Here is a 14,543-nt window from a genome sequence, read left to right as displayed (position 1 = left end):
GGGCCGACCAACTGCCGCCGGCCGCCGGCGTCGGCCGACGTGAGAGAGGGAGAGAGAGGGAGAGATTGAGGGGGGTGTTCGGTTAGGGATGGAGTTAGGGTTTTGATGGGCCGACCAACTGCCGCCGGCCGCCGGCGTCGGCCGACGTGAGAGAGGGAGAGAGAGGGAGAGATTGAGGGGGGTGTTCGGTTAGGGATGGAGTTAGGGTTTTGATGAAATTAGTTTACTTGTAATTTAATTTTGATGAAATTATGAAATTATGTTTACTTGTAATAAAAATGTTAATTTTGATGAAATTAGTTTACTTGTAATAAAAATGTTAATTTTGATGAAATTATGATATAAAAAAAGTTAAATTTAATTAGTGTTATGGTTAGGATTAGGCGAGGGTTAGGGTTAGGGTTAGGGTTAGGGTTAGGGTTAGGGTTAGGGTTAGGGTTAGGGTTAGGGTTAGGGTTAGGGTTAGGGTTAGGGTTAGTCGAGGGTTAGGGCTAGGGTTAGGGTTAGGGTTAGGGTTCGGTGACGGTTAGGGTTAGGCGAGGGTTAGGTGAGGGTGGGGGTTAGGGTTAGGGTTAGATGTTATGGTTAGGGTTAGGTGAGGTTTAGGGTTAGGGTTAGTGTTTGGTTAGGGTTAGGGTTAGGGTTAGGGTTCGGGTTAGGGTTAGGGTTCGGGTTACGGTTAGGCGAGGGTTAGGGTTCGGGTTACGGTTAGGGTTAGGGTTACGGTTAGGGTTAGGGTTACGGTTCGGGTTAGGGTTAGGGTTAGGGTGGGGGTTAGGGTTAGGGTGGGTGTGAGGGTGAGTTTGAGGGTTAATGTTAGGGTTAGGGTTAGGGTTTGGGGAGGGTGAAGGTCAGGGTGAGGGTGAGGGTGAGGGTGAGCGTTAGGTGATGGTGAGGTTGAGGTTGAGGGTTAGCGTAACTATTATACGAGGGGTGTAAGGAGTTCACAAGGCTTTCTTTTATGCTGAGGCTTATTCATATTCAAAGGATAATATCTTATCCGCATCTCCCGCCTATTTTTGTGCATGAGGAGATCTTGGCCTTTGATTGATAAATCAAATGCCAAGATCTCATTAGGAGATATTAGGAACCCTCTCATTAGTAGAGGATTCGGATCCGATTAAGTACAGCGGGTAGGTGCTGCCAAAATTTTGACGAAATAAAAGTACACTTGAACACACGTAAATACATATACACGCTACGTTTACATACCTAATGGGATAGAAGCCTTCCTCTGACAGCCGATCACACACACTTGTCCTATAACTTAAAATGATATATGTAGGGATATGCTCACTTCCATTAATTTTTAAATTCTAGATGCGGACAATTCCTGACAAATCGTTCATGGGCATACCACGTGATCGAAGGCATCTAGACACTCGATACAAGGATGGGATAGAAGCTTTCTTAGCCTACTCTGACACCAACCCTCTACGGTCACTCAGCGGGTTGATTTTTTGTCCTTGTAAGAATTGTAGGAATGATAAAATGCTCACTAGGAGTGACGTAAGTTTCCATCTGTCAATCAATGGATTTGATAGCTCTTATGTATTTTGGAGTCATCACGGTGAAGGCGTCCCGGTGATGCAATTAGAGGAAGAGTTTACTGATGTCGACAATCCGACAATTGACACAACTGATATGTTGGAAGATATTCTTACCGTGCCGTCTTCGAGTGATGTTAACACTACTGATATGTTTCAAGATGTAGCCCGATTGATGAGACTTGTTGAAGAAAACGAGTCACCGTTATACGAGGGTTGCACCGAGTTCACAAGGCTTTCTTTTATGCTGAGGCTTCTTCATATCCAAACACTCAGTGGGATGGCTGTTACACATTTCGAGATGTTATTAGACTTGCTCAGGAAAGTCATTCCAGGCGGCGAGAAGAGCATCCCCACAACTTATTATGAAGCTCACAAGATTGTTGATACCCTGGGTCTTGATTACAAAAAGATAGACGCCTTCGAGATATAGGGTGAGGGTGGGGGTGGTTGTGTTGTTGTGGTGCGTGCGTGCGTATGGTTGGTTATGTGATTGCTTGGGGGGTGATTTGGTCATGGTGGGGGAGGGGAAGGAGTGTGGATTTGGTGGTGGTGGTGATGTAGGGTGAGGGGGAGGGGGTGGGGGGGTGGAGTGTGGTGCATGCGTGCATGCGTGCACGCGTGTATGTGTGCGTGCGTGCGTATACGCGTATGTGCATGTACACGTATGAGCATGTACGCGTACATGCGCATATGGTGAGAAATTGTGCGTGTACGCGTATTGTTGTAAAAATTATGCGTGCATGCGTTGTTAGGGTGTGTGTATGCGTTGTTGTAAAAATTGTGTGTGCGTGCGTATAATACATAAGAATATGCCATGATACTCTCTTATTGCTATACTTGAATGTCATGCCATGTTGTTAACGTTTGATTTATAATTGCAGGCCGGGACTTCTAGACAAGGTGGAGCTGGTGATGAGGATGATGATCAAGAGGACTGATTTGTTTTTTTACCTTTGAAAACAATGAATGAGTGTGTTGTATAAACAATACTTATCATGGTGTGTACTGTATAAACAACGCTTACTATGTTGGGATATTTTAATTAAATTATGTGTTATATATGCGTGAGAATGAATATTATACTGCTGATTGAACAGGATTTTAAATTTATTATATTATTGTACAGGTTTTTTCAATTTTCAAATTATTTTTTAAAAAATATTGGAAGCTTTTAGCAACGGATTATCCGTCGCTAAATACACTTTTAGCGACGGAAAACAGATAATATTAACGACGGATTTTCCGTCGCTAAAGTTAATAGCGACGGAATATTCGTTTTTTTTATTTTTTTATTTTTTCAAAAATAGTAATTAGTGACGGATTTTCCGTCGCTAATAGTTATTAGCGACGGATTTTCCGTAGCTAAAACATATTTTAGCTACGGGAAATCCGTCGCTAAAGTTTTTTAAATTTTTTTAAATAAAGTATAGCGACGGATTATCCGTCGCTAATGTTTCGTCGCTAAAATTTAGCGACGGAATATCCGCCGCTAAAACACATGTTAGCTACCCTCACTATACGGACGATATTTTAGCGACGGAATTTTATATTTTCCGTCGCTAAAGGTTTTAGCGACGGATTTTCTACTTTTAGCGACGGATTTTTCCGTCGCTAAAAGTTATGTTTCCAGCAGTGATAACAATGAGATAACTCCGTCGAACATCAGTATCAAATGCTAATAAAACAGTGCATATACAACAAGTGACTACTCCCGTTACGATTCAGAAGATATATCTGCAATTAACCCTATTTGTTAACAGGACAGGAAATTTCAGCATACTGACCTCCCATGGAACAGGAGAACATGAGTGATTGTAGCGGTGAGCGACGCGAATCCAACACCGTAAGTAACAGCGAAGAACGTGCTCAAATACAAAGGCCCGTTCTTCTCGTAAGCCTTCTCGTCAAAATGAAAACTCGAATCCACTATACCTGATATGTTATACCTCTGCCCTTCAGCCGTAAACAATCCGTCCGAAAATATCGGGAAGTTTTTAGCTCGGTAGAAATCAAACCAATAAGCAATCGGGGTTATCACATACATAACAAGGAAAAAGCCTGCAGCCAAATTTGCGGTGGCGAACCAAGGGCTGGCGAGGGGACTGCCAAGGTAGGAGGAGATTGAAGACCAGTCTAGACCGATGGCACCGATGCCAAGGCCGTAGAGGCCGGACCCGAGTTGTTGGGCGACGACGGAGCGAGGGAAGAGAAAGCATATCCAGGAGAGAGAGGTCAGCAGCTGGAAAATGTAGCCGGGGAAAACGTAGTATGCAAAGCTGCAGATGAAGGCGATGAGGAAGAATTGGTTCCGGGTTAGGGCGTTTGGCTGTCGTGCTTCTTTCTCGTGGAGTGCTCTGCATGAAAGATGAGAAGATTTTAGCGTTTAGAATTTGGATTTTCATAAAATTTTGCATATTCTTTTTTCAAAGCAAGTCACGCATTTGATGGACTTAATTGGAAAAACAAATAATTAATATTGACAGCTGGTTTATCCATTCATCTCACTGTTTCTACTATGAAATTTGATAGAATTACATACGTTCATCCCAGAATTAAGGTTGTCGATCTTCAAAGCATGAGGAATCCTAACAAAACCGTCCTTATAAGAGCGGGGGTGCTTTGCACCATTGATAGAATAGTCACAATTTTTAAACTAATTTTCTAACCATTGGTAAATGATATTGAACCATATGGAATGTTTTGATAGAATCCTTACTTCATTTCTATTCTATCGCGTTGGATGTCGTGTATGAGTGATGATTATTCTTTACTTGATTAATGAATCTCTACGTTTTCATCTTTGGCTATCATCGTGTCGGTTTGTGTGCCACTTCACTTTGCCTCCAAGTTTTATACATGTGCTTGCTTGATGGATTTGTGTCTAATTGACTCGAACCAACCCTAAGTAGGTTTGACTTGCATCTAGATGTTATCCAGTTGGTAAGTGATCCAACTTGTATCAAGTTTTTTTAAAATAATCACGATTGATATTATATGAAATTAAATTTTAAAATTGATATTAAGACACATAATTTTTATTCTTCATCTATGATTATATGATTTATATCTAATATAGGTGATTCTCCGATTTCTTTTTTTTTTTTCCATCATGGCCTAGCCACGTGCGACACACGACAACTACATCAACTACATCCGTATATACTCATATTATGCATCCAGTAATTACGAGCGAAGCTTTGGACGGTTCGGTGCGGTTTTGCTATCTATTCGGTTCAGATCGGGTTAATAAGATTTGAACCCGTATTAGCCGCAATATTCCGACCGGACCGAATATAATCAAACTCTACGCAGTAGTTACTGAAAACAGCAATGATAGCCACACGTGCGCGAGTCCCACACGCTTGTGGCTCAGCGGACAATAACGTCGCCCGACTCCCTCCCTCACGGTGCACTCACTGTGGACCCCACGCACGTGACCAAATTCACTTGGATTTGGATCCTCTCTGTTACAAAAAAATAGCGTAGAGACCACTATTTTTAATCTCAATCGTTGATTACTTAGCAAACGGTTATGATACAATCTAAATCTAACACTCATCATACCCCCGTGTATTGCACCTATTCCTAGTTTGCACTAAAAAAATTACAATCACCAACTAGATAATCAATGGTTGTGATAATTAATGGTTGTGATTATGTACTGGTCCCTTCACTATCATTTAGATAGTGGAGAGGATCCGAATCCAATTCACTTCTCTATTCAAACGCAAGCTGACTCCGGCTCATCATAGTGATAATCATGTAGTTTCTAAGGTAATCATGTAGTTTCTAAGGTAATATTTATGATTATTCTTCAATAAAAAATGTGAAAATAATTGCGATTAAAGAAGGCTGAAATAATATTTACATGTATTTAGGAATGAATTCATTGAGATAATATTGGGTGGACAATCCAAATCCCAACCCTAATTTATATGTATCTATCACGGTTGTCCATACATGCAAGCAACTTATTAACTCTAAAACGTTTATTAACTCTAAAACGTAAACAACTCTCCCAAAAATTCATAGACTCTGACAACTGAAACATCTATAATTAAGGCCAAGTTTAATCCACTCTAATTAATATCTAAAAGATTAATATCTGCTTAGTCATCAATTTATCAAAAAGAAAAATTCCTCAAGTACCCAAAATATAGCACCAATAGAGGTGACAAGTGAGGTGTCTCCCTCCTATTGGATAATGAGTTGGCCATCATTAATGATGGCTAACTTATTATCCAATAGGAGGGAGACACCTCACTTGTCCCCTCTATTGGTTCCATATTTTGGGTCACTGTAGCAAAGCTCTATCAAAAATAATAGCAATTGGTTGCTGTTAACTGTCCCTTTCCAAGGAAAAGGAGACTAACTAGTGGTCCCCACCAACAGCGTCACCCACACAAAAGCGAAAACGTACACGTCTATAATTTATAAATGCCATGTGAAATAGGTGGCTTAGATTCTTACCTGAATAGAGACACTTGAACAAGGTTATACGGCCACCACATCGCCGCCGGCTCCACCAAATAACGCCGGAATATTCCTGCCCATCCAAACCCCAGCACCTACTCCATCCCCAAATGAGATAAATTAGATTTTATTTTTCACTCGATCAAAATTAAGTATGAAATTAAGTAAGTTGTTTGTGTTTCTTAACTAATGAACTTGTACCTAATTATTTTATTCAAAATTTGAGTATATGGGGTTTAGTTGTCCCTCTCGTGATGTTGGCTGGTGTGTCATACGTCTAAGTAATAAATAGCAATCTGGATTTTTTTTTTATTTTTTTTTTAAATGATGTTGGCTGTAGTGACCATGGAGGGAGAATGGGTTCTTATTTACTCAGTGAATTTTGATAATTACAGTTGAAATGATTATTTCAATATGATAACTTTCAATATTGTTATTATAAAATTGAGTGGACGATATTTGTGTCACGTTAACAACACATCGTAGAATATGACGTGTAACCATGATAAAAAGAAGTCGGAAAGTGAGAAAAAGAGTAAAAAAAAAAACTAACCTGAGTTGTGAGAATGACTACGAGAGAAACAAAGAAGGTCAAATTCTTCCCGTAAAAAACCTTCACTGCCGTCACGATATGAATCGCGTAAACAGTCCCAGCTCCAGAATTAGCAAAAATAGTAATAAGCACGTGCTCCTTCATATTGAAGGGGCCCGGATTCAACGTGAACTCCCACCTCCTCCCTTTGAAGAAGGCCCGATCAGTGATCGTCGACGCCATCAGATGGCCGAGAGGCACCACGGCGAAAGAACTGGTTCAGGAAAGAGAGCAGCGCGCACGAGGCAGTTCCCAGGACCCACATGCGGAACGTGAGGACCGGGATTGACGGGTCGTCGCTGGTCGGAACTGTTAAGGCGACCTGCTCGATCGGTGAATTTTCTTCGGAGGAGGAAGAAGCCGACGGCATCTCATTAACTGGAGAAAAAGGTTATTAGATATTGAAATATTGTCCCCCTCAAAAAAAAACAGCTTAAAAATAAGAAAAATAGAGGAGTCGGAAACTTACGGAGTGGAGTTGTGATTTCTTCTTCTTCTTTAGGATTCTCCATTTTTTTTTCCTTTCTTTTTTGCTTGTTTTTGGTTAACTTTTTGGTAGGAATTAGCTTGGGATACTTTTGGTTTGATTCTCCCGGAAGAGAGGAGGTCAAGGAAATATGGTTGATGTATGCGTATTGATGAATTTAAATTATGAAATTGTTTTTTTTTTTTTACTCTTTATATATTAGTCCCTCGCATCTGTATATTTCGAAATTATTCCCGAGCAGGTATAAGAACTAGGGGGCGTTTACCCCAAAAAATAAAAGAATCTGGGCAAGCGAGCGCAATTTTAATTGTTTGAGGGGCTAAGGTGAAAACAAAAAGATTCAAGTGACTAATTGCGTGTTTTAGGAAGGTAGTAGCTGCCTTCGATCTACTTTACGTACGAACTGAATGGCAGCGCAAGTTCACCCAGCAGTCGCACGCAGCAACTGACATGTGGGTCCCACGGGATGGGTTCTTTCGTTTGGATCTGATAGCGGGTGCTTGAAATGGGAATGGGGGGCCCAGCTTGTCTCGTTGTAGCCAATAATGGGTGGTCACATCGATCGTCGTCACTCTTGAGGGAAAGAAACATGGAGAGGGATTCTGAATCAAGTGAATCAAACTGCTGACGTCGACATTTTAAGATTCCGAATCAAGTGGATCCGACCGCGAACGTGGCCAGATACAGTGACGCATAGCAAAGGCCACTGTAGTATATACTGCGTAGTGTCGCTGTGTACATTAAATATCAAATCATTAATACCTAAAAAGGAAAGAAAGCCAAAAAGGTAACGCCGCTAAGCTGGGGATGATTGGTCAAAGATGAGAAACCCCAATAAGATTCTTTGGTCTATTTGATTTAAGCCTTGTTTTTTAAGTGCCATTTTTCAAGTGTAAAACCCAAGCCTATGTAAGTCCACAATCACATTTCTTATGGCAAGTTTTGTTCGAGGCCCAACTGACTTTTGAATTTTATTTTTTCCAAGGCTCAATTCGTCTTATAGCCTAGTATACTAGAAGTTGTGTGCAACCAAAGCCCATGAACAAGTTTAAACCCATCAACACCTATTTTCTCTATGATATCTTTGGTTTCTTTTCCAAGAGAGAGAGAGAGAGAGAGAGAGAGTGGATAAGAAAACTGATTTTTTTTTTCTTTTTGCCATGATACCACATTTCATAAAAATTAAATTTGAAATCTCAACAACAAAATCCTTCACATCCTTTAAACATTTTTCTTTTTTTTACCATCTGAAAACCTCACAAAAATTAAAAAAAAAAAGAGAAGAAAAGAGGGACAATGACTGCATCTTAGGAGGCGAGTGAAGGATCTTTGTTTGGAGTTCTTTTTAAACACAAATCAGCAACCATATTTTCCTTTTTTTCCCTTTCAATATTCTTTTCAAAAAGTTTCATCTTCATCAATCCTTTCATAGCTTGTGAAAATATAGATGTATTATGTTATGCTTTTCTGTTAAATTTTATTTTCGGGTAATAAACTTGTTATTATTATTATTATTATTATTATTCGGCCACAATAGAGTATTTAAGTTTTATAAATCCTTTTACTTATCTTTTTATTCGCTAGAATCATAGTTAATTGAGACTATATGTAAACAATTCTTGCATTAGTCCTAAAACAGAGGATCCTTGGGTAATGGTTAAGGGGCTTGGTTATTAGCTCTTGGGTTCGAATCATTTGTCATTTATTTAAAAAAAAAGCTATTTGGGTCTGTTGTTAGCTCAAACCCGACCCAATTAGGATCCAATAACAGATTTCAGATCCGTTTGGATTTATAATTAAAATTACAAACTCGTTTAACCCAATTAGGATCCAATATCAAATTTTAGACCCGTTCTGATTTATGACTCAATTTTCAAATCCATTTGGGCCCTTTGCTCACTAAAATCAAACTTGTCAATTCTTTAAGCCATTAAACCAAACTAGTTGACTTTATCTGACACTAGATAATTATGTTAACTATTTATCTTTTCCTATTTAATAAGTAAAGATATGTCATTTGATGATGAATACCTGATGCCATATTTAATCACCTAGTGACATTTAATAGGGTCGGTTGTGCATGAAGACGACTTCCGTCAAAATATGATTCATAAATGTGCTATCATAGCATGGCTATACCCTCAACATCAATATCCCGGTGTGAGAAGTTTCCGCCTGATTATTATTATTATATAATAGCATCAATTAGATGATGCATCCATCTTGATTGGGCATGTTATGGTCACCGTTATTTTTCATAATTTTACGGAAGTCGTTCCACAAAAACTCTGTGGTTAGTGAATAATATTTCATGCACAACCACTTAAAATCAACAGATAAATGTGGGTTTTATAAAGGAGGATTGGACTGAGAATATAACGTGTATATAAGCAGGCTTATGCGCATTCTTGATATCCTGAATTATATATAAGGCCAAGGGCCAATACTTGACTTGAAGCCGTGTTTTCGGGACGATTTACAGGAACTCGATTTATATACATGATACTATTCTCCTCTAATCAAGTAACATGTAAAATAATAATAATGTGCTTGTATGTTTTGTGATAGACTTATCCTTAATATTTCTTTATTTTTCATGCTTGCTGGGAGTTTTCTGACTCCCCTAGGGTTGCGTTCCCTAGACTCGGGGACTGTTCTTTCTTCGCAGGACCGAGAGTATTTCAAGGAGCAGACTCAGCGGCAGTGATCACTGTTTATCCTATCAGTTCTCCAGTTCAGTTGGTTTAAATAGTTATTTGGTTTAGACTTTTTCTCGAGTCACATGTGACTTTTTTCTAGACTATGATGTAAATTTTTTATTACTCTATAGTTGTGAACTCGTATTTGGACTCCGTCCTTTTGGAGATTTCTTCATCTATACATTTCTTTTATTATCTTAGTTACATGCTCTATGGTGTAGTTTTGGCTTTATATCTATATACATGATGATCTAGAGGCGTGAATGTAGTCGAATAGTTGCATTATCGGCCGAGTCACATTCCAAGTTATTACACTTTGGAACCGGGGCGTGACATTAACCTATGCATCCCAATTGGTAGTTTTGTAGGAATAAGTTTAATGTTTGTTCTGAACGTTAAAACTTTCATGAAGATCACCTACACATGAACTATGCAGTATGCGCATAAAATTTAAGTTAGATTATTAGGAGCCTAGGGCACTTTACGTGACATAACTCGCATCGGTCCCACGTTGATGGGTGAGCGAATATTTGTGTGATGTATATAGATAAGCCTAAAACTGAAGTGTATTAGCGGTTTATCAATTTTGACAGAGATTTGAACCAAACAACGGGATATACTCAGTAAGTCTCATGGCTTACATTGCACCAAGAGGCTTGTGAGCTCATCGGAACAGTTTACCTATCAGAAGCATGAAGCTAACTGCTATGCGGGGTTAAGTGATACATTACGCTCATATGGTAGGAGTCATCTCTAGAGTCTGTCAGAGCTACCTCTAAAGTCCACGTCAACTAACAGCGATACTAGGATGCGCCAATAGTGCTAATTGTCATACTATGACGAGGACGTCACATATCTGGTGATTGTAACATCCCACTCACATCAGCCCCACCTTGATGGACGAGTGAATATTTGTGTGGTTTATATGGATAGCCTAAAACTGAAGTGTATCAGCGGCTAATCAATTTTAATAGCAATTTAAGCCAAACAACACGTTATACTCAATGAGTTCCACACCTTATATACTCAGTAAGTTCCACACCTTATATCGCACCAAGAGGCTCGTAGGCCCGGAGCGTAACACCTTATCCACTAGAAGGAAGGAAGATTATGAGATTCAATAGTAGCATAAATTTTAAGGACTTATTACACCAGTCAAATTTGACCATCTTTATGACCGATGCGCCCCCAAGTTCCCCAAGCACAATGGAGTACACAGACGTGCTCGTATTAACCCGAAATTATAGTATATATTCTTTTTTTTTAATAAAAAAAACTAACTACATTTAAGTTGTACTCGCTTGTGCTCCAATACTCGTCCGGTAATAATCAGGAAAAATAAACGTCTCAGGTTTGGTTACTCAGCAAGCAGAGCACATGTGAAGTATCTAGTTAACCATTTGCAAATATGTCACGCCCAACAGAGTAGAACCACAACACAAATTTTTCGCAAGGGCATCTTATACAATACCAAAGCTCTTCATCACCCACGGATGAAAATCTACAGACTTCCAGAGGCAAACATGAAAACAAAATAAAATACAAAAAAAGTAGGAGTCTCCTAGTTCACCATCTCCAGAGCTCTTCCATGGCACCTTACAAGCATCACGAGAGAAACAAGGACCTGAAACAAACAACATGTGGTCCGATACAGATTCAGCGTGTGAAATTTTGCGAAAGAAATTTACAGTCAAACGTGAAATAACAAGCCATCTACATACAAAAGGGACTTCCTCCTTGTACACGTCGATCACACTGCAAGAGCTTATCGGCTCATAAACTTCGTTTCAGGGATCCTGCGGCTTCACTTTGTAATTTTGTATCTACCTACAGTCAAATCTTCTCTTTAGATATTTGAAACAAGGAAAAAGAATTAAGGTACCACAGACTACTTACCACTGCGGACTACCTGCCTTTGTTTCCCGGGCCATTGACGTGCTATCAGCTCATCACATGCACATCGTAAAATGATGTTCAGATGCTGCGGAATATGCAACCGTAGGAAGGAAATAGATGTGTAGCTGTATCGGCTTGCTGCAAATTTTGAATACCAACTCCAATCACAAAGTTTCCTGATGATCTGGTTCAGATACAATTGATATAAATCATAAAATGGTTATGATGTTTCCTGATAAGCTGCTTCAGATACAACTGATTCAGTCATACAATGATGCATCGTCCAATTAGAGAACCAAAGAATGAATACATCGCAGCATAGATGATAAAATGCAAAGCTGCACATCGATGCGGACTAAAGACCGTTAACGAAATAATGAACTCATTACTATGATGCTCAAGTTGTCAGTAAGATCCTAGAGGGGAACTTACTGAATTGTCTTCACGTCTAATATACTGAATTGTCTTCCTGTCAAATATATACTCCTTAACTTAACTGAATATCATGTTCACAATGAAAACATGAAGGAAAAGCTTAAATATCCAAAATTTTAGTTAACTGAGGTGCATTAGTTAGTCCAGCACAAATATACCAACACCATTATTGATCATCTCCCTCTACAGGGAGTGAAGAGAGTAAAATACACAAAATATATGTCCATGCCCTAAAGTGCAAACATGGGGGAAATGTGAATGTGTAAGTTCAATTTTCTTGAAGAGAGTGAGAACCTCATCATTGGCAATAAAAATAAAATGCTACCACGTAACATGTCCATGTTAGATTGTGAAATTAGGACACTTGACGCTGGAACAAAAGGATACGTTTTGGACCCTCAGGTTTCTATAGAGAGGCATTAAAGTCGATCAGCATTAAAAGTAATTAATTTATGCCACATTTTAGAAGGGAATTTGAATGGACATACTCCAACTATACTTTTTTTTGTTACAATTTAGATAGGGTCTTTATAAAAATTTCTCTATTAACTTAGAAATCTCCAAGGAAATCAGTTTAATACAATATTTATTCATCCTCTATTATAATTCCAAAAACAATGGGTCAAAAGCAAGGGAAAAAAATGTCTTGACTGGCATAAGAAAATATAGTTTGCTGCCTTGGCAAATATTCACTGCTTTTCCTAAATCTAACTTAACTGCTTTCCTGCTTTTCCCAAATCTCATTTCTTTCAACCCAAACTAACATCCTCCCCTAGGAATATGTGAACTACTTTTTTTTCCTTCTTTTTTATTAAAAAACATTGCCATTCTATGAGACGTGATACTTCTACTTGTAAATTTACTACATCTATTACACAATTTTTTGGCATGTGAATGTATATGCAAATATTTTAAACAACCCCAGATGCAATCTCAACAAACCAATAAGGATTCCCAACTAATTCAAAAACTTCTGTGTCATTACCACAAGCAAATTTACAGTTAGATCATTTAAATTTCTATATGGTTGATCTATGAATCTAATTTTGCGTCATAAATTGAAGAAGTTATTTATAAAACATCTAATTAATATAAGTCCTAACTGAAGTTCTCATTAATTTACCTTGTTACTGTCTCCATATAAAACAAGAGTTTGGACTAAACTAAGGATTTTTCTTTACCCTACACAAATGTAAAAGACAAAAACTCTTTTGCTTCTAAATATTATAGTTGAAGTCAAATTATTAATTAGGCCCAAGAATCATAATTTTTAATTGAAGACAAGATTCATAACTAATTTAGCTCATTCTTCCCTCTCGTTCACTGTGGAATACTCTCCCCTGACACTATAACTATGGAGTTAGTTATACGAAATGTACCCCCCCCCCCCCCCCCCGCCTTTATGTGCGGGCAGATGGAGGAGTAAGCAAGAAGGGCCATAATTTTAGGGAAGTTCATATCTATAGGATGTTTTATGCAACCAGCCAGTTTAAGTTTCTCTGAAGCTACTTGGTTTAAGAAAAATTCACAGAGTCACCATTTTGATATACCCCATTTGAATTTGACAAATAAAAAAAAATTTGCTGAAGTAATGTTACAAAATAAAAAGTCACTACCGTCTCCAAATGCTCCAGACTTCAAAAACACAGTGCTTTTATTTCTGAATAAGCGTAGTATTCAGGATGACAGGATTATCCAAAAAATCAAGATAAGAACAAACTAGTACTAGCCCTTAGGCTGTGCAGATTATTAGATCTATATTTTGCAGAATGTAGGCTTGTCCTTTTGATTTGTCGCAGAATTACAAATACTCATCATGAACTCTACTCCTTTTGACTAACTACCATGAGCATTCTAAATCATCAGCTTTCTCTAGAAAATTTCAGTCAATAAATACCTTCTGTTTTCTAGTTGTTAATGGACATGTCATTTGACTTGTGCATGACAATTTCTAGAATAATTATCCTTTTTTTATGAAATAGAAAAAATTGTCCTTAAATGTCCTTTAAATGTCAGATGTTTTGCAGATGGCGCATTCCATGAAATTTAACAAGGGCAAACAGCAAAATAACAAGGAAAGGTAAAGCTAGTTTCAAAATTTAGCATTTGATTTCTAAATAACCTTAAAGTAACAGTGGAACCACCATAAAGTTGTTTAACAACCAAATGTATCCATGAGAGAACTTGATGTTACCTAGACCATCAATAACCAAAAAATACATCGCATACAAATACTCCCAACAGAAGAAGTCGATTTTTTTCACTTGCTCAAGGGGTCCTCTATCGTAATTTCCTATTTAGGTATTAACTAACTATTTTACCAAAACTAACTATTTTGCCCAAACTGTAATATGAGTTGTAAATTCAGCATCATATCATATAATAGAACACAGCAACTACACATGCTGTTA

At 38.3% G+C, this 14,543-nt stretch overlaps 1 protein-coding gene and 1 long non-coding RNA gene across 2 annotated transcripts in view; both read right to left on the bottom strand.

The window, feature by feature from the left end:
* The window catches only part of LOC109851325 (oligopeptide transporter 7-like), an 11,578-nt gene extending 4,338 nt beyond the window's left edge, over positions 1-7,240 (bottom strand). The window contains 5 exon segments of the mRNA XM_020421397.1: positions 3,335-3,904; positions 6,021-6,118; positions 6,577-6,823; positions 6,825-6,993; positions 7,085-7,240. Coding sequence (XP_020276986.1) covers positions 3,335-3,904; positions 6,021-6,118; positions 6,577-6,823; positions 6,825-6,993; positions 7,085-7,127 — 1,127 coding nt within the window. The 5' untranslated portion in view covers positions 7,128-7,240.
* On the bottom strand, positions 11,184-13,436 carry LOC109820216. The gene is made up of 3 exons (XR_002241762.1): positions 11,698-13,436; positions 11,523-11,628; positions 11,184-11,425 (listed from the first exon to the last, which is right to left on the bottom strand). It is a non-coding gene; the product is annotated as an uncharacterized LOC109820216 (long non-coding RNA).

Source organism: Asparagus officinalis, chromosome 8 (assembly GCF_001876935.1).
Source record: "Asparagus officinalis chromosome 8, Aspof.V1, whole genome shotgun sequence".
Classification (NCBI taxonomy): domain Eukaryota; kingdom Viridiplantae; phylum Streptophyta; class Magnoliopsida; order Asparagales; family Asparagaceae; genus Asparagus; species Asparagus officinalis.
This window is presented reverse-complemented; position numbering and strand designations above follow the sequence as displayed.